At 28.1% G+C, this 23670-nt stretch overlaps 2 protein-coding genes across 3 annotated transcripts; both read left to right on the forward strand.

Moving 5' to 3' along the window:
- Positions 1–7224: 7224 nt before the first annotated feature.
- Positions 7225–14536, forward strand: LOC124941878 (DNA-directed RNA polymerase IV subunit 1). 2 transcript variants are annotated; one of them, XM_047482242.1, is made up of 20 exons: positions 7225–7397; positions 7467–7626; positions 8460–8614; positions 8696–8816; positions 8877–9034; positions 9107–9331; positions 9415–9552; positions 9645–9740; positions 9827–11659; positions 11728–11897; positions 11977–12046; positions 12131–12249; positions 12363–12517; positions 12613–12872; positions 12953–13126; positions 13217–13354; positions 13433–13668; positions 13757–13868; positions 13931–14084; positions 14157–14536. In XM_047482242.1, exons 3-20 carry the CDS (start codon positions 8516–8518, stop codon positions 14195–14197), a joined length of 4299 nt encoding a protein of 1432 aa, XP_047338198.1. In that variant the 5' UTR covers positions 7225–7397; positions 7467–7626; positions 8460–8515; the 3' UTR covers positions 14198–14536. The 2 variants fall into 2 exon arrangements, with proteins under 2 accessions (XP_047338198.1, XP_047338199.1); XM_047482243.1 differs by having other exon boundaries at positions 12134–12249.
- A 2162-nt stretch (positions 14537–16698) lies between these two features.
- LOC124941331 (SPX domain-containing membrane protein At4g22990-like) lies at positions 16699–22099 on the forward strand. Its single transcript, XM_047481633.1, has 11 exons — positions 16699–16961; positions 17722–17780; positions 18108–18228; positions 18577–18888; positions 19418–19522; positions 19634–20091; positions 20193–20494; positions 20662–20846; positions 21155–21345; positions 21429–21562; positions 21637–22099. Exons 2-11 carry the CDS (start codon positions 17728–17730, stop codon positions 21873–21875), a joined length of 2100 nt encoding a protein of 699 aa, XP_047337589.1. The 5' UTR covers positions 16699–16961; positions 17722–17727; the 3' UTR covers positions 21876–22099.
- The last annotated feature ends 1571 nt before the right edge of the window (positions 22100–23670 follow it).

Genomic DNA, 23670 nt, shown 5'->3' on the forward strand with positions numbered 1-23670 from the left:
CTAGTTTGACAATTGGACCTTTATTATTATTTTTTCAAATATGTCTTTATTTCTTTGTTTTGATTTATTATAAAATTAATAATTAAAAAATAATAATCACTTTTATTCCAAAATAATTTATGTCCTCTTTAATTACTTTAATATATCACATACTTAATTTATTACTTTAATTAGCAATAATAATTTTTTTGTCAAAAAAATGCCATTAACTTCTTATAAATATAATATTAATAGGTTAACATTATTTTATGTCATCTTTTATTACTTTAATATATCACATACTTAATTTATTACTTTAATTAGCAAAAATAAATTTTGGTCAAAAAAATGTCATTAACTTTTTTTTTTTAAATATAATATTAATAGGTTAAAATGACATTTAAATGCTTGCTTGGGATAGGGTATACAAGAACAAAAGACAAAGACAAATACAAAGTTTATAATAATACAAAATATACTTTTTTTTTATTTTGTATAAGATGTAATCATAGTTGTTTGAATATTTCTTATAATTTAACTAATTTAAATATTTATTATTATAATATATAATACTTATTATTTTAAACTGCATAAATACTTTTATGAATATATTTTTATTATTTTAATATCTTAACTAGATATATAAATTCTTTTTTATTATATCAAAGTTTCTTTTTCATTTTGTGCAAAAATATTAGTGACATGTCATATTATGTGTCATCCTTACATATTTAAAGGTGTCAGTTGTTTATATTAAAATTAAAAATTAATTAATTAAATCTGACCATAATATATGTATTACTTTTAGGCTTTCCAATCAATCACCTCTCAACAATCACATCACTCATTTCATTAACCAAAATATTAAAATACCCTCTATTTTAAATTATTATTTTTTATTTTATTTATATATATCAATATCCTTTAAGTCATTTTACTAAAAATAATCATCACCAATCATTATTATTTTCTCCCTCTAGATTTTTAAAAAAACCCCAATCCGAACCAACCCTTAATATAATTGTGTTTGTGACTATCTCCTGATTCTAATTTGATTCTAATTTAATGTCCAATATAATTGAGACAATCAATAAAAATAGATAAGTGACATAAATGATATTTTAATAAAGTTATTATGATTTGATTATTAAGTATCATAATTAGTGACTATTAAATTATTATTTATATCATAATTATGGGGTTGAGTGGCTCAAGAAAAAGGGAAAATAATTTATGTCGAAAAGTTTTAAGTTTAATATTTATACTAAATAATTTAAAAAGCTATAAGTTATTTTATTTTTATTATTTTATTTCATAATATTATACTATTTATTATGAGATAATGGATAACTTTAGCTTTATTTTAGTTATCAAATTGATCCTTAAGTTATGTTCAGAATTTTACTTTATGTATTAATAAAAGGTATAAAATATAAACTCATATTTTAAAATTTTACATGGTTACTTAAATGATATATCACTTTGCTTTTATTTATTTAAATTTTTGAACTTCTTTTTTAATATTAAATTAAATACACACATATATATATACTAAATAATTTAATTACTTAATAATATATAATTTTGGTGAAAAAAATAAACATTTATAATAACTTATAAATTATGGCAAATACCCTCTAATTACTTTGACCACATATTTTTAACCCTTAAATTATATTTTTAAAACAAATCACCTTCAAACATTTAGAGAAATTACATATGGCGTAAATAAAAAATAAAAAAAAATTTGTGTCACCTTCTAATTACTCACCTACTTTTAATCTTCAAATTATTTTTTAAAATATATACTATATAAATATTATATATATATATAGATAATATTTAATAATTATATATATAAATATAAAAAATAATGATTAAAAATAATATATATTATATAAATTATTTTTAAATTTTGTTTTATATATAAACATCGATAAAAATATAGTATATATATATATATATAATATATTTTATGTGTATATAAAAGAGATTTAATAATTATATAAATATAAAAAATAATAATAAAAGATAATATATTGACAAAAATGTCATGAGTGACTAAAAGAATTAAAATAATTAGAGGGTCACTCCAAAATATTTATTCTTTAAATTAACATAATAACTCCTTTAACAAATATTTAATAAATATTTGTTGTTTAAAATTTATTGATATGTATAACGAATAAATATGTATATATAAATATGAGAAATGATTAGGTGAGGGAATTTGGTGAGGGAATGACGTGGCATAATCTTATTCGCTGAAAAAATCAAATAATTTCTCTCTTTTCTCTCTTTCCTCTAATTTTTACATTTTACAACAAATGAAGGTGATGCCACGTCATTCCCTCACCAAATTCCCTCACTAAATTCCCTCACTCTATCACTCCTCTATAAATATATACATATATATTTATATTTATTATAAGAATAATTATTAATTTTAAACATTTATTAAAAACAATAAAAGTATAATTTTAAATAAATTAACCTTTTAAGTGTAAACATTTTTAATATTATTAAATAATTATTATATTATTTAAAATTTTAATATAAAATATATAATTTACAAAATTTAATTAATAATTATTAAGTAAAAAATAATTCTTATTTAAGAAAATAGCTTAATTTAATATCAAATAAACTTTGAAAAAAACATCAAATAAATTATAATTTGAAAAGTTATAAAAATCATTTTATTTTTTGTTATTAATAGTAATAAAATATATTTAAAAAAATAACGATATTATAGGTATATCAAAATTACACTATTAAATCTATGGTGTATAGAAATTAAAAAGACGGATGCTTATCGAAATTATTGATACATATATTTTAATATTTTAATCATATTTATTAATTAAAACATATATATTATATAATATTTATAAATAAATAAATTTAATATTAATTTAATTAAGTAAACATAATTTTTAAAAATCAAATCAAAATTTAATTACACTTTAATATTATTATTTAATATATACTATCTTTACACATTTTATTTTTATTGATATAAAACTAATTTTATTTCACTATTATTTTTTATTTAAAATATATCTAAATGAAATAGAATATGTTGACAAGTTTATCTGAAACACAAAACAGACCATCGAGAGAGAAACAATTTGAAACCAAAATTTTATTATTATTATTATTACTATTTTTTTTATCTAACTTGAATAGTTGGAAGCCTTTTGAGTTTAAGCAGAGGGTAATAAATATGAAGTGTTATGTTAGCCCTTCTTTATTAAAAAAAATAAAAATTTATCTAACTTGAATTGTAATGTCAATTTATAAAAAAAAAAAAAATGACATAGGTAAATTGTAGGATAGAAGAACTGTAATGAATCTCACTCCCTCTAATTCATTTTATTCTAACTTAAGATTATACCTATGATGGTTAACTCTATTATTTTAATTAAATTTAACTCTTATTATTTAGTTAAAGATTTTAGAAAAAATGTTTATTTTACAATAAATATTTTTAATTTCTAATATTTAGTATGCGGTAATGTTTATATAATATTTATATTAAATTAGTTTTTTTTTTAAATAATATGTATTTTAAGTTATATTGACCAGTCTCTAATAAAATAAAACACATCATATCTAATAAATAATTTAATAAATTGAATAAAGTTGAATAGATAAACTAATAATTATACAGAAGAAGAAGATGTAAACCAAATAATTGAAAACTTATTGAATATTTTTATTAAACAACTCATTATTTCAATAATTGTATTAATTAATTAAAATATTTAATTATATATATATATATTTAATTCAAAAATAAATATAATAAATATTTTAATAATTTAATTAAAGTAATATATGTAATGAGATTGATAGTTTATTTTTGATATGACTTGATGTGCAAAATAAAGTTGATTGATAACATCTTTATTGTTGTATTATTATTACTTTATAAAAAAAAGTTTAACATTATTTATTATTATTTTTAAATCATTTGAATTTAAGACTAAAATTTATGAACATAAATTCTTAATTTCTTATACTTAATTATTGTGTTACAGAGCTCTACATTTATTATTATTATTATGATATTTAATAATTTAAATATGTTTTAAATAATATAACTCTTTTTATATAAATTTATATTTTAATTGTTTTGCTTAAAATATTTATTCTTAAAAAATAAAAAATAAAACATAATATTTGTTTATTATTTTAACTCAAATATACAATATTATTATAGAATTACCCACAAAATAACTAAAGTATTTAATTACTTTGAGCTTGCTGTAATAATTTAATTATAATATATTATTTTCTGTACAATATTTAATACAAAAAATGTCTTTAGTATAATAAAACTGAAATACAAAAATTAATTATACATTAAACAAGTTAAAATATAATTTTAAATATTTTAATTTATTTAATTCTAAAATAAATTATTTTATAAATACAACCAAATAAAACAGATTAATGAAATAAATTTATTTATTCACAAAAATATAAAACTTTTTTAATGAAAAACTCTGCACACTAGAGGTAAGTATAAGACACAAACGTATCTTTGTATAGTCACCTGCACAACACAGTAAATTCGTGCTGAATAATTTAGAGATTAAATATTAAAGATTTAATTTATTATTATTTTTAATATAATAGCTTAAGATATTTTAAATTATAAATTTAATAAATTTTAGTTAAACTTTTAAATTAATATCTTAATTCATATTTTATCTATAATATATAAAAAAATAATTAGTGTGTAAATATAAAAAATAAATAAATTTATTAAAAAAGTTATTATATTTTATAATTTATTTATTTAACTCAATTATACATCTTATATTATACTAAAAGAAAACTATTTTGATTTTTAAAAAATTAAGTTTTATCGGTAAAAGTAAAAAAAATAAATTATATTCACTTTAAATGATAAAGTTGAACCAAACAAGTCTTATAAACATAAAAACATGTCTTTTATCTAAAATCCCAACCTAAGCCTAAGCGCGCGAACTGATATCAGTTAATGTTGCTCAGTTAAGCTCTAGTTTAAAAGTTAGTTATTTATATTTAATTTTTTTAAAATTTAAATATAATTTGTTTATTTGATTTTCAATATTTTAAAACTATTAATTATTTATAAATATATTTATATATTAAAATATTAAAATAAAAACAATTAATTAATTTATCTATATATTTTAATATGTTTTAAATATTTATTATTTTAATTTATAATATTATTCTATAACAAGAAAATAATTTATATTATTTTTAAAATTATATTATTAAATTAATATTAAATATCAATAAATGAAATAATTTTTTTATTTAAAATATATTAAAATAAAAATATAAACAAAATATAATTTTAAAATAATTAAATATATTTAATTTACCTATGTTAACTTGTAAAGTTATTGAGTGAGGTAATATTTCAGAATTTGGACTTATTTGAGGATAAAAAACAAAAATAAAATTTGAGTATGAGTAATTAGAGAATTTAGTCAAAATTTTGAGAAAATAAATTCAAATTACCCTTTTAATCATTTGGCATGAAAAGAGAAAGAAATCAAAAGAAACAAATAAGAAACAAAAATGATCAAATAATGGTGAGGGACTATGAAGAAATAACTTGAGAAAAATAAAATACCAATTATCCCTTCTAATCCTAGACCACATGAAAGTTATGAGCAAAATGTCAATTTATTCCATACAATCAAAATTGAATTAAAAAATGATAGAAAAAATGTTGGTGGAGAAAATAAAAAATAACTTTTGAGCAAATACACTATTAAAATCTTTTGGATGATTCATAAATAGATGGGTTTTCTGTTTTGATTCCCTCTGACATCATATATGTTCATCTAAACTTTTGCCCTCATGATTATTTGAAAATATATATTATGTGTAATTTGAGAAATAAACATAGGTTTATTGTGATTGATTTCATCATTTTATTATTTGTAGTGATTCAAACTCATGATCTCTAGTTTCAATATTGTAAAAGAAAAATAAACTTAAGTTTGATTAAATATACAACCCCTCAGTGAAATTATGAGAGTTTTTATTGAATTAAAGTTTATAGTGTATAATGATTAATGTTAGTTTTATATTTAATTATATGGTTTATTTAGTTATACTATAGGAGAATGATTTTGATAAAAGGGAGTTTTTTTTTGGATTTATGCAATAGTTACATATAGTAAAAGAGAATTTGAGGAAATCTGTTTAGATTTTAGATAATTTATTAATAAGATTGAAATAATATTATATTTAAAAAGATAATATTTCATAAGTTTTAATACAAATTATAAAACTTTAAAAGATAAAATAATTATTTTAACTTATAATTGTTCATATGGATCCAAACTCTTGTAATTAGGTAGACATTTATGGCATGTACTTATTCATTATATTAGAACATTATGTTTACTTTTATTGTCCTCAATTATTAAATTAGTTATGACAAATTAATATATATAAATATTTTTATCTCTTAAAGTCTCAATAAAATATAATAAACACTCAATTTTAATTATATATATATTTTTAAAAACTAGCACGATTCTATATCGTCACAGGACTCACTTTTAACTTAAGAATATTTTAACGAAAATCGAATTTATAACTTTTGATATCTTAAATACGAATCTTCAACAATATTATTAAAAAAAAAGTATCAACTAAATATTAATATAAATTTATATATATTGTTAGCAAAATTCTATATAAATTAAAATAATAATTATCTTAATAAATAAACACACTCCTCAATTTATTAACCAAAACTCTAATATTTTAGGGTTTGAGTTTATAATTGATATAACACGGTGACACTTTACCTTTCATAGTGACGTGACAGCGTAATGATATCACTTTAAATTATAAATGATTTTTTCGTCTAAAATTATAATTTATATAGTTTATAACCTAATTTTTTCCAAAAATTAATTAGGTAAATTTTTATAAAATCTATGAAGTCAATTAAATTTGTTAAAAATGGTTAAAACTTGAAGCTTTAGTTTGACAATTTAACTATCATCACTAATATTTAACCTAAAAAGTAAATAATGTAAAATCTTCTAAAATGAATATTTATTCCCCATTATTTATAAGAGAGAATAATATATTATCACAAATTAATATATTTTGGGTCAAACATAGCATAAAAGTTTTATTAATAAATAAGGATTATTGGAAAACGATTTTAGCGTGAATCAAAAAAAGTAGAGTATTTCGTTAAGAGTGAGAAAGTGAGAATCTGAGTCCAAACGCTACAGTCTCTGTTCACGTTGAAAAGGAGAACCTATTTCTCCTTCCCCTGTTAAAAAGACTGGTGTTTCTCTTTCTCTTCACCGGTCGTGTTCATCTTCTTTCTCAAAAACCCATTCTCGATTCTCCGATTCCCATCTCGGATCTCAATTTCCAATGTATATTGTTTTGATATAGTTTATACCCATCAAAAGTTTCTTTCTAATCCAACTTTGCACCCTTTTCAGCTACCGAAAGAGGGTAATCATACATTCAGTATTGGATGCATGTTCAATCGATGCAACTGAAACTCGAAACCCAAAGAAAGAGTTATTGAAGAAGATCAAAAAGTGGAAGGCTGAAAGGTTGGAGTTTGCAAAACCCAACATTGTTATGAAGTGAGCTTTGGTATGTACTTTAGATTTTACCTCATTTGATGTCTGAAATCTATCATTTTTTCTGTATATCTTTCTCGAATATTTGAACTTTTGTGTTTCATAAAACGAACCCTGTAATAGTGAAGCGGCGCCGCCTTTTCCAGTTCTTCTTACTGTGTTTTTCATTATCTGCTATTATGAAACAGGGGATGATTGAATCGTCCTTTTATTAATTCATGTGTTTGGTTATAGATTCTAATCTCTTGATTCTGTTTAAAAAAGATGTGAATTTGGGATATTTTTTGGTACATTGTGCTTTGAAGATTTCTATACACATTCAAAGATCGAGTCTTTGAGTGATTTTGGTATTTGGTTATAGATTTTAATCTCTTGATTCTTTGGTGAGAATCGAGATCAAGCCAGATATCCATATTTATTCAAAAGGGTTGTCTCTAGTTAATGAATCTGTTCATATTCTTGGTGAAGATTTCTATACACATTCAAAGATTGATTCTTTGAGTGTTTTTGGTATTTGGTTATAGATTTTTAATCTCTTGATTCTTTGGTGAGATGAAGCCAGATATCTATATTTATTGAAAAGGGTCGTCTCTAGTTAATGAATCTGTTTATGTTCTTGGTGAATTTGGGTTGTTTTGGTACATTGTGTTTTGAAGATTTCTATAGACATTCAAAGACTGATGCTTTGAGTGTTTTCAGTGAATCTAACATTGATAATACTAGTAAACTTTGTTTTTTTAACTTTCATTTGTTCTGGAAATTTCAATAGGGTTTGCAGACATTGATCGAGCCTATTTTGAAACGGTTGAGAATCAATCACAGTTTGGTTTTCTCTTTATAATGCAGGCAATTGATTTTCTCATATGAACATTGAAGACAGTTAGTTTTGAAACAAAAAGAAAATGTCTCATTCAATGGATCATAGTTTAGTTGAGGAACAGTATGTGCCAGCTGGGCGATTGACGGGCATTAGTTTAAGTGTCTTAACCGATAGTGATGCAGTAAGTATAGTTATGTGAATTACTAATGTTTGTTTTGAATCATTTAATGGATTATAATGTGAAAAAAACAATCTTGATCAGGAGATGATATCTGCATTGTCGGTTGAAGTAGCTGGTGAGGTAACAGATGCTAAGTTGGGATTACCGAATCCAACTTCTCAATGCTCGACTTGTGGTGCCAATAGCTTGAAAAACTGCGAAGGTGATGCATTTTTTTGGTATAAATATTTTACTATTTTTATTCACGATCTTGATTTTGCAGGTCATTTTGGTGTGATCAAATTCCCATTCGCCATTCTGCATCCTTATTTGTTATCTGAAACTGTTCGCGTATTGAATAGGATTTGCCCGAGTTGCAAAGTCCTCAGGTCTAATCAGGGTGCAGGTTCAAGACCTAGAAGTTACTGTCGATATTGTGATGTAAGAAATTTAAGAAATTTGTTGTTTTCATTTCAGTTTCATTATCATTTTTGTTTTCATTCCATATGACAGGCGCGTTTCAGAAATTGTTATCCAAAATTGAAGTTTAAAGTTTCTTCAACTGATTTATTTGGAAAGACTGCCATTATTGCTGAAGTCCAGGAAACAAAAACGAGGCTGTCTAGAACTAATCCTTCGGAAGGTTTGGCTACGGATTTTTGGGATTTCGTTCCAAAAGATTCACAACAAGATCAAGCTTCTCTGAAACCGAACATAAGAGTTCTATCACATTTTCAGGTAGCATACATAAGAGTATTGAAGCTATTTATGACCTCTATTTGATGTCCTGGGTATTAATGTTGTTTGCATTTCTTGTATAGGTTTACCATATCTTGAAAGACATAAATCAAGATTTTCTTAAAGAGTTTGTTACAAAAAGAAGTTCATTATTTCTCAATTCTTTCCTGGTGCCTCCAAACTGTCATCGAGTATCGGAAATGGGGGAAAATGTTGCTTTCGTAAGATGTCATATCTCCTTTTTCACTTTTCGATATTTGTCTTTTATTTTCCTTTCTTAATCCCTTGCTTTTATCGGGTTTCATTAATCCAGGATGATCGCACGAGGCATTTCAAAAAGTTGGTTGATTTTCGAGGGACAGGAAATGAGCTTAGTTCGGGGGTTCTTGAATGTCTTAAAGCTTCAAAAGTAATCAGCATAAAACCTCATCATCTTTTTATGATCCTGCTCTGTTTTGGGATTGTATTCTGATTACTTGTTCTCTGTTTATGCAGATATGTGCGGAGAAGTTTGATTCTACTTCAGGCAGACCCGGAAGAGATCAATCTTTGAATATGTCTGGATCAAAACATATGAAAGATATTTTGCTCAGTAAAAGAAGTGATCACGCTTTTAGAATGGTTGTAGTTGGCGATCCAAATATAAAACTAAGCGAAATTGGAATTCCTCGTCATATTGCAGATAGTTTGCATGTTTCAGAAAGTTTGACTGCATGGAATTGGGAGAATCTAAGCACTTATTGTAACTTGAGGATTATAGAAAAGGGAGAAAGCCATATTCGTAGGAAAGGTGACATTATGCAAATAAGGATTATGGATAAATTGGAGATGGGTGATGTTATATATAGGCCGATGAACGATGGAGATATTCTTCTAATCGATAGGCCTCCTTCAATTCATCAGCATTCGTTGATCGCTCTGTCGGCTAAAATCCTCCCCACGAACTCGGCGCTTTCGATAAATCCTCTAATATGTTCTCCTTTTCGTGGTGATTTCGATGGAGATTGTCTTCATGGTTACGTCCCTCAATCGTTGAACACTCGTGTCGAGCTTCTAGAGCTCGTTGCTTTAGACAAGCAACTGATCAATGGGCAAACCGGTAAAAATCTCCTCTCGCTTAGTCAAGATAGTTTAACCGCAGCTTATTTAATCGTTCAAGATGGCGTGTTGTTCAACCGTTTTCAAATGCAGCAACTCCAGATGTTCTGTTTGCGATCGCAACCATCGCAATCGCATAACGATGGTTTATGGACGGGTAAACAGCTCTTTAGCCTGCTGTTTCCCGAAGATTTCAATTACGTTTGTCCTGATGAAAAATTCAGAATTCAAAATGGTGATATTATATCGTCATCAGATGGATCTCCTTGGCTAAAGGACTCTGATGGCAACGTTTTTCAATCTCTTATCAAGAATTGTGGACCGAAAACGCTTGAATTCCTGTTTTCAGCTCAGGAGGTTCTATGCCAATGGCTATTGATGAGAGGCTTGAGTGTTTCCTTATCAGACTTATATCTTTCTCATGACTCTCGGGAAAATATGATCGAGGAAATCCTCTTCGGTTTGAAAGAAGCCGAGCTATCAGCACATCTTCAACTGCTTATGCTGGATTCGAATCGGGATTTCCTGATCAGTAGCGACGAAATCGAAAACCACCCTGATATGGATACGGAGAGAATGTGTTATCTGAAGCAGAAATCCGCGGCTCTCAGTCAGCTGGCAGTTTCCGCAATTAAAAGAGTGTCATCTGATATCCAAAGCCTCGTTTATAGCTATGCAAGCAAGGATAATTCGTTCATGGCCATGTTAAAAGCGGGAAGTAAAGGAAATGTGATGAAACTAGTTCAGCATAGTATGTGCCTCGGTTTGCAGAATTCGCTCGTGCCATTATCTTTCAGGGTTCCACACGAGCTTACGTGCGAAGCATGGAATCGTTCGAAAAACGAATCGATGTTTTCCAATGGCAATAATTCGTCTTACATTCCTTTTGCGGTTGTTAAGAGTTCGTTCCTTACTGGCTTGAATCCTCTTGAAGCTTTCGTTCATTCATTGACTGCCCGCGATAGTTCGTTTAGCGATAATGCTGATCTTCCTGGGACTTTATCAAGAAGGCTGATGTATTTCATGCGGGATTTATGCATTGGATATGATAGAACTGTTAGGAATACTTACGGGAATCATTTAATTCAGTTTTCTTATAACTCGGAAGCTGATTCGGAAGGTGGCCACCCTGTTGGTTCTTTGGCTGCATGTGCAATTTCGGAAGCTGCTTATAGTGCTTTGGATCAGCCGGTTAGCATTGTCGAAACGTCCCCTCTTTTAAATCTTAAGGTAAAAAAACATAAGTTTTCTTTATAGTATTGTTGCCTTGATAATTGACGAATCAACCATTTTAACAGAAAGTCCTGGAGTGCGGTGTAAAGAAGAGAACCGGGGCTAAAACTGCAACTTTGTTCTTCTCGAAGATCGTAAAGACCAGTAGACATGGTTCAGAATACGCGGCTGTTGATGTTCAGAGTTATCTCGAGAGGGTGATTTTATCTGATGTGGTTTATACAACCATGATATGGTGAGGCCTATAAGTTTATTTAATTTGTTACATGTCTAATTTTCGTGATTTTCTAATTCAATTTTCTTGGTGTTATAAGCTTCCATCCCAAATCTAGTGGCGGCAACAAAAATGATGGTTCATGGGTTTGTCATTTCCATATATCGAAGGTTCGTGGATTAAAATTTACTACATTGATTATCCTCGAGGTCGAATTTCTTGTTCAAGGCAACATTTTGTTTTTTCGTTTTCAGGAGGTGGTGAAGAGGAGAAAACTTAATATCCTTTATGTAATTCGTGCTCTTCGTTCTGGTTATAGATCGATTAGAGCCAAGTCGAAAGTGAATCTTCCAATGGTTTATATAAATAAAGAGTAAGGCGTTCTTTTATAACACATTAGTTTAATATTTGATCGCATTAACTTGCATATTATTTGTCACTCCTTTGTGGTATATTAGTATTGAATTAACTTTGTGATTGATGCAGAGATTTATGTTCTGTTGACAACAAACAGACGAGAAAACCCGATACAATGTTTTGTATAACAGCTAGAACGGATGAACTATCCCCGAATTCGAAGGAGCACATAGAGATTTTTAAACGAATCGTAATGCGTCCCCTTCTTCAGACTGTTATAAAAGGTAATATTTCATCTATCTTAGGATATGGTTTTGTTTTGGATTTCATTTTTCTTGATAAAAACTGATTTTTTTTCCTTTTCTGAATGTAATCTCAGGATTTCCAGCCATTAAAAAAGTAGAGATCCTATGGAAAGATGATCCCAATATAAAAAAATCTCGTCAAACTTCATCGGGTGAACTATATTTGAAGGTTTCTATGTCCCAAAATTGTGATAGGACGAAATTCTGGAATGTTCTTGTGGATAATTGTCTCCAAATAATGGATGCCATCGATTGGGATCGGAGTCATCCAGATGACATTAACGATATCGCTTTGGCCTTTGGAATAGATGTCGCGTGGAAATATTTCTTAATCGTCGGTTCTTCTTTTTCTTCTTTATGATTTTTCGATTATAATCCTTCAATACTCGTGTCTAACACATTTTAAAATTGCAGAATTTGAAGTCGGCTATATCTGATACTGGCAAGGCAATACTCCCGAGACATTTACTTCTCGCAGCTGATTGTTTATCATCCACAGGAGAATTTGTCAGCTTAAACGCTAAAGGATTAACAGATCAAAGAAGAGATATGTCGGTTTCCTCCCCATTCACTCTGGCATGCTTTTCGGTTAGTTTCTTTCATATCTTGTTATTTTTTTAAAATGGTCATGAATGCACCTTCGCGTTTACTCTAGATTTGATTGCATTTCAATTTCAGAATCCAGCTAATACCCTTATTAAAGCTGCAAAGAAAGGAGTCGACGATAAGCTTGAAGGGAGTATCGATGCATTATCATGGGGGAAAACTCCTTGTTTAGGAACTGGCGGACCATTTGACATTATATATTCCGGGATGGTAAAAGATCTTGTTTAAAATGTTAATAAAGAATAAGAGTTATTTTAGAATTTTAGTTGATGATCCAATTGAATTCAGGTTCACGAAGTTTCGAAGCCTACAGGTATCTATAAGTTGCTCAGTGCACAAAACACGACCTCTGAACAAGTCAAGTTACCTCAGGAGAAAACAGAGAGTCGATTCGGTCAGTCGTTACTCAAAATATTACCTCGAGAATTGGCTGTTAAAGGCCCTAAAAGTTTAGATTTGAAGAAGTTTATATCACTCAAAGATATACAGAAGCTATCAAAAGAATTGAGAACTATATTGCATCAGTAAGTTCATCATAATATATTAATATGATTCAATTACTCCCTTATTCATTCATTTATTTGTTCTTATTATCTTGCTGATTCATTCCAGCTCTCCCATAAATCACGCATTGAGTGATGTCGATAAAGATGTTGTAATGATGGCTTTATTTTTCCATCCGAAAAGGGAAGAAAAAATTGGAATAGGTGAAAAGGAAATTAAGGTAACGACGAATGTTCTTGTTTATGTACTTAAATTGGTTTTATTAACTAAATGAATTTGAAGGTTGGTTACCATTCGGGACATGAGGCGAGCAGATGCTTCTTACTAGTAAGAATGGACGATACGGTTGAAGATTTCTCCTACCACAAGTGTATTAAACATGCCTTGGAAATCGTCGCACCCGAAAGAGCAAAAACTTACGAAAATGGATTTAAAGGTAAACTAGCTTCCTAAATTTCAAAAAACAAAAAAAAACTAGACCTTATAGAACTTTTTTTCTTCTTTTCAGCTGCAGGGGAGCAGACAAAAAACACTCCAACAAGAACATGACAATAATATAAGGTTGAGGTTGATGTTGCTAATTGTTGTTAGAAAAAGGAAACTGAATGTTCTATTTATTTTTGGGTAAATTAATTAATAGATAAATTATTAAAGGTTTGTTTTTGCCAATTCTTTAGCTTCTTTTTGCTGCTTCCACTCAATCTTGTTTCCCTTATAATAGGCAAACGAGATTTAGTGGAAGTAGCAACGAGAAGCTTGGAAAGGGCATAGCCCTTTTCGTTTTCACGTATGTTAACTTCTATTTTTAAGAAAACCGATATTTGTAAGTGTCTTTAATTCGAAAAACATATATGCAACTCTAAAGTAGGAAAACCCATATTTGTTAACTATGGGGCCACGTGATTAAATTCTCCTTTAAAAAGAAGAATGAAAAAAAATACATTATCTTGTTTTCATATTATATGTTTTATTTGAATATATTTGCATCGTGCTAGATCTTGGTAATTATTAAACTATACAGGTTTAGCCACATGCATTTGGGTTAGTGTTATTAATATTATATTAGTCATTTTAATAAAAAATAATAATTTGATTATATATGTTAAGGGTAGTTAATTTAAGGGATAATTCATATAAACTTGTATAAAGTTTTAAATATATTTTTTTATACATCATTTTGTTTAAAATTGGTCTTTTTATATTTATTTTGATTGAAATAGTTATACTTTTTCAAGTAGTATAAAATAAAATTTTCAAAATTTGATTGGATCATCTATTAGGTTTGAACTAGGTTGTGTTTCTTATATTTGGATTAGAACTTATTTGTTACTAATAAATTAATTTTATTTTTAAATTAAATTACATCTTATTTTCATTAAGAAAGGGATAGTTACCCTATTTTATTTTCATTAAGGAAGGGATAGTTGCCCTCTTAGTGCAAGTTTTGTTTCAAATATATTATAGATTTTTAAAACTTATTAAACATTTTTCTTCTCTCGAGAGTCGAGATCAATATTCTTTATTGTTTAGAGATTATTTTGGGACACAATACAAATACATAATATCTAAATAAAGAGGATACGAATGAGTAATAACATCGGTATTGTCTTAGTCTATAATATCGTTAGTTGAAAATAAAACAATATAGATGCGTCATTGTTTAAGAATGAAGTCGAAGAAATCATATCAAAACAAATGTGAAAGGTTTTTTCAGTAGAATTTAAAAAAATAAAACATGGATTTACTACGCATAACATAAGATAAATTTATTTTTATTTAAAATACAATTTAACAATTTTATAACATTTTAAATGATTTAAAAAATTTAAGATGTAAATTTGATTAAAATAAATATCTAAAGAATAATTTGAAACAAAAATAAATGTTTAATGATTAATATCAAACAAAAATAAATATATAATAAATAATTTAAAATAAAATCATATATACAAAATATGAGGAGATATATACAGAATATTATACCTATTATTCTTTAATTTAACACTTTTTAATATTCTTAATTATCATATTATCATTTAAAATAAAAAAAATCTTTACAAATTAATAAATGTCACATATTATAATAAAAGTAAATAGGATAATAAATTATTTTATTGATTATGTCTAAATTATGATGAAATAGTTGGTATGAGATTTAAGTTTATTATTGAAATCTTACAATTTGATTAATATTAGGGAAATCAATTAATTAAACATCTTGCTATTTTAAATTTACAATCTTAAGATTTATCCATTTTATAATTTTATAAAAATCAAACAAATTTTAATTTATAAATTTAAATTATTTAAATAAATAAATAAATAAATTAATATAATTAACTTTCTAATTATTACTTTATATTGAATATAATTTGTTTTATTTTAAAATTAATTTTTATACTTAATTATATATATAATATTATTTAAAATAAACTCTCAATTTGACAATTTTAAATTTGATTTAATGATGCATTTCTGAGTTGTAAAGATATTGATTAATTTCATATCAATCTATTAATTTTATTTTCATAAACAATTAAAGTATAAAATCAGATCACATAAATCTCATAACAATAATATTTAATCTATAAAAGGTCAACACGGATAAGGATTAATAAAATAATTATAATTAAAAAATTTTGTTTATGGAAACAAGTATTACTAAATTACTATAGTCATAAATTAAAATCCTAATTCTTTAAATATAATTTAATTATTATGAATTTTGTTTTAGCCTAATAAATAAATATTCCTTAATAATTATATATAAAATGACAAATTTGGTAACTGACAATATCTCAAAAATAAAAAAAAAAGACAAACCCCGCCAAACAAATTTTACTACCATTATTACCCCTCAACACCTACAAAAGAAGACATATCTTATTGAAATTTATTTTTTGTAAGAGGGTATTTTCGTGTTTTCATCTGAATCCATTAATGATTATGCCCTTTCATAAAAATCAAATCTTTTTTCGTTTTCTCTCTCACACACTGAAAACACACATAAAAATCTTGATAATATATAACAGTAGTAAAAGAGTAAAAATTGGGTGAAGAAAAGTATAGAATTCCGAATTTCTCTGTCACCGGCGGCTTCTTTGGATCCACGTGTATTGAATTCGTATCTTATTCATCTTCATCTTCATCTTCAATTTGAGCTTGAGCTTTCAATTGGAGCTGTATTTGGCTATTTCCTATTGAATCCAGCTTTTTTTTCTCACTTCTAGTGGCAACTCCCTTGCGCAAACACTTGTGTTTATGATCACTACTTGATCTGTTCAAGGACTCACAGCTCAATTCCTCAACTTGGGTATGTTTTCAGATGAAAGGGGAAGGACTATATCTACTTTATTTGATCTTATTTATCATTTTTGGATTGTATATTTGATAATATCAGGAAATTTTTTATTTTGGATTAGAACTTGTCAATGGGTATATACTTAAATGGTGTCCACTACTTTAAAGACTGAATTTTTAAGCATGTTGTTCTTTATTGGATATGGCTGAGTCACAAATTGCTGGAGATTTGTCTTAGATGTCTGTTGCCCATTTCCAAAAGGCATATAATTTTCGAGTTTTTTTGAAAGAATTGTTCAAATTTGATAATATCTGGCTTCTCATACTTGGGTCTCCTCTGTTTACCATGAAAATCATACCTTGATTTTGATAACCTAATTGAGCATGAAAATCATACCTTGATAGATGATTAGATTTGTGAGTAAAAACTATTCGAAAGTCAGCTGAAGAATTGGTATGTTTGGGATGTGGCGATCATGCTCATGTGTATTGCTGGTTGACTTATCCAGAATTGTAATCTTTAAAACTTTAATTTTTTTGACAAAGCAAAGATTTTTTCATGTCAATGAGGAATATATTTGGAATATTCCAGGAAAGGCAACCTATAAAACAGAGAATTGCATGGTAGACTAATTTGTCGTCCCAAATTTGTCATTGTATGTGATATCATTTGGTAAGGATTCGGGCTAGTGAAGTACTATATGATTCCGAGTTCTTCTCTTTTGATTTGTGTTTTTGTTTTGGCATTAGCTTACGTTACATTGTTTATGCAGTTAGAGATGGTTGCGTTTGGGAAGAAATTGAAGGATAGACAGATTCAAGAATGGAACGAGTAAGTCCAATTGTCCATTCTTCATCACATTTCTTGTATTTCGCAACTTAAAAGTGAATTTATTGGTCATCTGCCTTTTTCGTGACTAGAAAACCTAGAGGTAATTTTCTATAGTTGATCAAGTCCTTTATATAGTAAAGAAACTCTAGAAAGTAACACCAGTCATTTGTCATCGAATGTACACCTGCAGTAGATGCACTTGCAGAGAGATGAAGAACAATACTATGTGCAACAGAAAAGAAATAAGACCATTAGAAAATATATCTGAACTTGAATGTGTAAAATGCTTCATAGTTCCTGATTTTTCCATGTACATTTTTTTTTCAGATTCTATATCAACTACAAACTGATGAAGAAGAAAGTGAAACACTATGCTGCCCAAATCGAGACTGGAGCATTAGATCGCCGCCATGTTCTCAAGGATTTTTCGAGAATGCTGGATAACCAGGTTTCCCAATAATTCTTTTATACTGTGTTAAGTAACATTCATTCCCACTAAAAGCCCCTTGATTGAAGTGAAAGAAAATCATGCTCTAAAAAAAAGGGTACCAATGGTGCATAGCATCATGATTCCTCAATAGATTTTTTTCCTTGAAATGCAACCATTTCTGTGAATTAGAGGCTTCTTTTTAAAATCCTTTGTTTCTTTCTTCAACCAGCTTAAGATAACTTGATAGATATCCGTCATTAGACCAACAAAGCTACTATTATAAATTATTTAAGTCACTGTCATGTTTCTTGATTGGTTGAGAGGTTCTGCGTTTATTCTTACTTGGGTTGTTCTTGCAAACTACAGATTGAAACAATTGTCCTTTTCCTTTTGGAACAACAAGGTATTGTAGCAAGCAGGATAACCAGGCTCAGAGAAGTGCATGATTCTATTCAAGAGCAGCCAGACATATCCAAAATATCTGATCTACAAGATGGCTACAGAGAAGTTGGACGAGATCTTTTGAAGATTCTATATTTTGTCGAGGTTAATGCCATTGGTATCCGTAAGATACTAAAGAAGTTTGACAAGAGATTTGGGTATAAATTCACTGATTACTATGTCAAAACCCGAGCTAATCATCCCTATTCTCAGCTGCAGCAAGTGTTTAAGCATGTGGTAAGGTGCAACGATGCCCTTCATTTTCTTATTTTGATTTTTGTTGAGTGTTGCATGCGATCTGTGCATCTCTTATCTCAAGTGGTCAGAGTCTTGAACTAAGAGGCTGAGTTCTCAGGTTCGATTCTGTTGAGAAATCGCACGATAACACTAATCTAAAACGATAGAGATATGGTAAAGTAAAACATAAGATTTAGCGAGACTCGGTCAACAATGCTTACATCCTCGGGGAGTCACCCATTTTATAGATATACCATAGAATAATAGTCCAAGTAACCTTAGGTTACAATGTCTCTTTTTATATGAGCACATTAAGTCACAAAGATTAAAGTGCCCTTAATCCCAGCCTACTAATAACCCTAATTTCATGTGTATATGAGTCATATCCAACAGATTCCCACTAGAAGCACTTTGATTGAAGTGGTATGCTAAGTTAGCCACCTTCATGGAAAAAACCCCGGTGTCAATAAATAAAATAAAATTGAGGATCCTATTACTTAACTCAATTGTAAATTCTGTACTCTTGCAGGGGTTAGGAGCAGTTGTAGGAGCCATATCTCGAAATCTTTCAGATCTTCAAGTCCGTCAAGGAAGCTACATATCAATTTATGATCAACCTACTCTATCATTCAAGGTGTTCATCTTAATGAACCTTCAGTCCTCCTGATATTTTCTCCTGCAACCCTAATATTCAATTTCTGAACGATTATAATACACTAACAGAAGTGTTGATTCTCATTGACAGGATCCTGTTGTTGATGCAATCAAAATGGCTTCAGATAGATTAACCTACTCAACAAACTTTCTAAACTTTCTCGCTCATCGTGCCTTTGTCATGCAAGAAGAAGAGTTACCTGCTCCAGTAGAGGCGGTTTCTGATGATGATAGATATCATTTTATGTCGCTTGTATTGAACTTGGCTAATACATTTCTCTATATGATCAACACATACATTATAGTTCCAACAGCAGATGACTATTCTAAAAGTCTCGGTGCTGCTCCAACTGTTTGTGGTATCGTGATTGGTGCAATGGCTGTTGCACAGATATTTTCTTCAGTGTATTTCAGTGCTTGGTCAAATAGATCTTATTTCAGACCACTAGTTTTTAGCAGTATCGTTCTCTTTGTGGGAAATATCATGTATGCGTTGGCTTTTGATGTCAAACTCATTTCAGTCCTCCTACTTGGCCGTCTATTTTGTGGGTAAGATACTATACTTCTCCCCTTTTTCATCTCTCTTTGTGGGAAATATCATGTGGATAGATTATGATATGATTATTATTATACTTGATCGATATATGCAGTTTTGGTTCGGCAAGAGCTGTTAACAGGCGTTATATCAGTGACTGTGTGCCTCTTAAGATACGCATGCAAGCTTCAGCAGCTTTTGTGAGTGCGAGTGCTCTTGGGATGGCATGTGGTCCTGCCCTTGCTGGGTTACTTCAAACTGATTTTAAAATCTACAAGCTCACATTTAATCAGGATACTTTACCTGGTTGGATTATGGCTTTTGCATGGCTTTTCTATTTGGTTTGGCTATGTATTTCCTTTAGAGAGCCTGGTCCCGTCATTGAAGTACCACACCCATCCGAAGGACTTAAGAAAGGTGCTCTATTCTCTGCATGAAAACTTTGAGTTCCAATTTGATTGTTTTGCTAGTATTTCTGAAAATGAAATGTTCCTTCTTTTTATTTTCCAGTTCTGGATGACCAATGACATGAATTGCTTACTCGTTGTACATATTTGTCAACATTTTCTTAAATATTACCACAGATAAATTAGAGAATGATGTACTTGAAGAAGGTCTTGCACGACCACTCCTCTTGGGCTCGGAAAGCAACAAGAACGATGAGGATGATGATCAAGATGGCGATGGAAGTGAAGAAGCACCTGCGGAATCTCGTCAACCAGCCAATTCTTTGGCTGATGCATATAGATTACTCACTCCTTCTGTAAAGGTATGAATTCTGTTTAAATAAATTAAAGAAAGTATTCAATATAGTCAAGAAGTAGGTTACATATGAGAGTAGAGGATAACCCACTCTCGTAGCTCAAATGGAAATAGTATTGCCTAAGAAATCAAAGGTCTCAGTTCGATTCCCAGTAAAAACGCTTTAAATTGAAATGAGGGGAATGACTGTAGGAATCGTGCTAGTTTTCTCAAACCCGGATCCCAGACAAAACCCATTATGGTCACCTAAACTTTAACACTGTTTTAAACAAGATGTTGATTATTGAAGAAAAAATTGTTGTAACATTTTTTCAGGTGCAATTGCTTATCTACTTTATGCTTAAATATGCTATGGAGATTTTACTCTCGGAATCCAGTGTCATCACCACATACTACTTTAAATGGTCTACAACGGATGTGGCGATCTTTCTTGCTTGTCTTGGCCTAACTGTTCTTCCTGTGAACATTGCTGTTGGTAGCTACATAAGCAACATTTTTGAAGATAGGTAAGGTTTTTCTTATAATCCAAATCTGTTGGTAGTATTTTTCATGTATGTATGATGATGATCATATATTCGTCTAATTGCAGGCAAATCTTACTAGTATCTGAGATCTTCGTCTGCATTGGCTTAATCCTAAGCTTCAATATATTTGTTAAATATACTATACTGCAGTATGTCTGTTCTGGATTAATAATGTTTGTGGCTGCAGAGGTTCTAGAGGGTAAGTATTATACTTCTTTTTCTGAGACAGATTTTTTGTTGTTGTATGAAATGCTAATTCTCGATGAAAACCAGGTGTGAACTTGTCACTCCTTTCGCGGGTGATGTCTTCCAGGCTGGCACGTGGGACATACAACGGAGGATTGCTTTCAACCGAAGCTGGAACGATTGCTAGAGTAATTGCAGACGCCACTATAACAATGGCTGGGTATTTGGGGGAGAGTAGGCTTTTGAATGTCACTTTACTCCCTTCTCTCGTAATTTGCGTGGCTTCTATCGTCGCAACCTGTCGTACTTACAATTCTCTGTTCTAGCCGTCTTTAGATTTGTGTACTATAAAAAAAAGAAACGTGGGATGAAAAATTTCAATCCCATTAGTTGTATTCGCATTAATAGTGTTTGGCGCTATGAATTAAGTTGTAATTTGTTTCTATTATTGTTGTTCATGTGTTTATTTTTCGTTTTATGTACTTGTGCGATATTCGCATTAACTCCTTTATTTATTATTCAATTTTCCAGCTCCATTGAGTTTATATCATATGCATGAATTAATTTGTGATATCTATGCATGATCAAAGCATTTTTATTTGTACAATTAGTTCTTATTTAATTTTTAAAAAAATATATAAAAAATAAATAAAAGCATGCAATGACTTTATGATGCCGGCAACTGCAATCTAATAATAACTACAACCAATTGAAGGATCTGGGATTTTTGAATATTATTAAATAACCTTATAATTAATTCTTTGCTCATCTTATAAAGGCAGAAAAAATCTGAAAATGCATTGAGTCAGACTTTTTTTTTTTTTTACTTTTTTGGGTATTGAAATTTTAAATCATTTAATATAACTAATTATGTTACCAAAACAATTGTTTTGGTTGAATAATATAACTTATAATTTAATATAAATAATTATGTATTTATTTGAGAATTAATATTTGAAATTACTTGACTCTTTTCATCACACTGTTAAAAAGATGTTTGAAATAAATTGATAATATATATATTTATTTACCAAAAATGTATATATGCTAGGAGTCTTTGCTCCATGTGCAAGTATTTATTTCTTACAGAGAAGGTTTCACCTTTACAGAAATTTTCAATACAAATTTAATATTGAATTATGATATCAATTTGTGAATGTTTGTGTGAAGAAAGTCAAAGAGATGAGAGTTTTTTTTTTTTTTATATATAAATGTATCATATTTTTATATTTATAATGGGTACTAGTAAATTCAATACACACAACCATATATCCTATGGGAATGAATTTGGTAGGTATAGATCAGAGATGAAAATTAAAAATCGCAGTGATGCCAACCGAGTCTATCCAAACTAATTGAGGAAGATTTTTTTCGATTTGATCGGGAATTGGAACAGATCCGGGAAAACTCGAATAACGTTGAATGAGGGTCGGACTTGGATTCCCGTCTGAATAAATGTAATTATATATAGAATTATAATTTTCAAAATAAAAATAAAGTGAAAATTTGAATACCCTAAACTAATCAAAATTTTAGTATTCTTAAGGCGTGTTTGATTGAGATAATAAATTAAACGTTTATCGTTTGCGTAATAATCTGTTAATAAAAAATATCATGATTTTCTCTAAGTCTCTTTACATACTAAACAATAACTTACATTCGATTGAATTATTTAAATGATTGGTAATAATTTTGAAATAATAATTTAAAATTAAAATTTATCAATTTATAATAAAAAATAAAAAATTTAAAATGTAAAATAAAAAATATTTTAATATTTTAATTAATAAATTAAGTGATATAATAGAGAATAGAAAATAAAAAGATATTTAATTTTATTGGAATATGATTAATGAAACAACCTCAGTAAACAATGCCTTAATTCTTTAACTTAAAAAAAAAAATAGACAAATATTTTAAAGTCTTCTTTTTTTAAGTTCAACTATTAAAATCAAGGTAATTAATTTAAATGTTTGGTGCACCCTCAAATCTCCATTCTCGATCCGGCCAGAGATGATAGTTCTAGAAATTGGACTTAAAAATAAAAATTATGATGTACTTGATTTTTTTTAATTACGAATGAAACAAGTAAAGGTATATTTTTGTCTATTTTTTTAATTA

This window comes from Impatiens glandulifera, chromosome 6, assembly GCF_907164915.1.
Source record: "Impatiens glandulifera chromosome 6, dImpGla2.1, whole genome shotgun sequence".
Classification (NCBI taxonomy): domain Eukaryota; kingdom Viridiplantae; phylum Streptophyta; class Magnoliopsida; order Ericales; family Balsaminaceae; genus Impatiens; species Impatiens glandulifera.

Bases quoted from the DNA above. Each gene is read 5' to 3' on its own strand.
- LOC124941331 (XM_047481633.1), top strand. From the start codon at position 17,728: ATGGTTGCGTTTGGGAAGAAATTGAAGGATAGACAGATTCAAGAATGG. The intron at 18,889-19,417 runs GTAAGGTGCAAC...GTACTCTTGCAG, and splicing joins AGCAAGTGTTTAAGCATGTG to GGGTTAGGAGCAGTTGTAGG. The intron at 21,563-21,636 runs GTAAGTATTATA...GATGAAAACCAG, and splicing joins GGCTGCAGAGGTTCTAGAGG to GTGTGAACTTGTCACTCCTT.
- LOC124941878 (XM_047482242.1), top strand. From the start codon at position 8,516: ATGTCTCATTCAATGGATCATAGTTTAGTTGAGGAACAGTATGTGCCA. The intron at 8,615-8,695 runs GTAAGTATAGTT...AATCTTGATCAG, and splicing joins TCTTAACCGATAGTGATGCA to GAGATGATATCTGCATTGTC. The intron at 13,355-13,432 runs GTAAAAGATCTT...AATTGAATTCAG, and splicing joins ACATTATATATTCCGGGATG to GTTCACGAAGTTTCGAAGCC.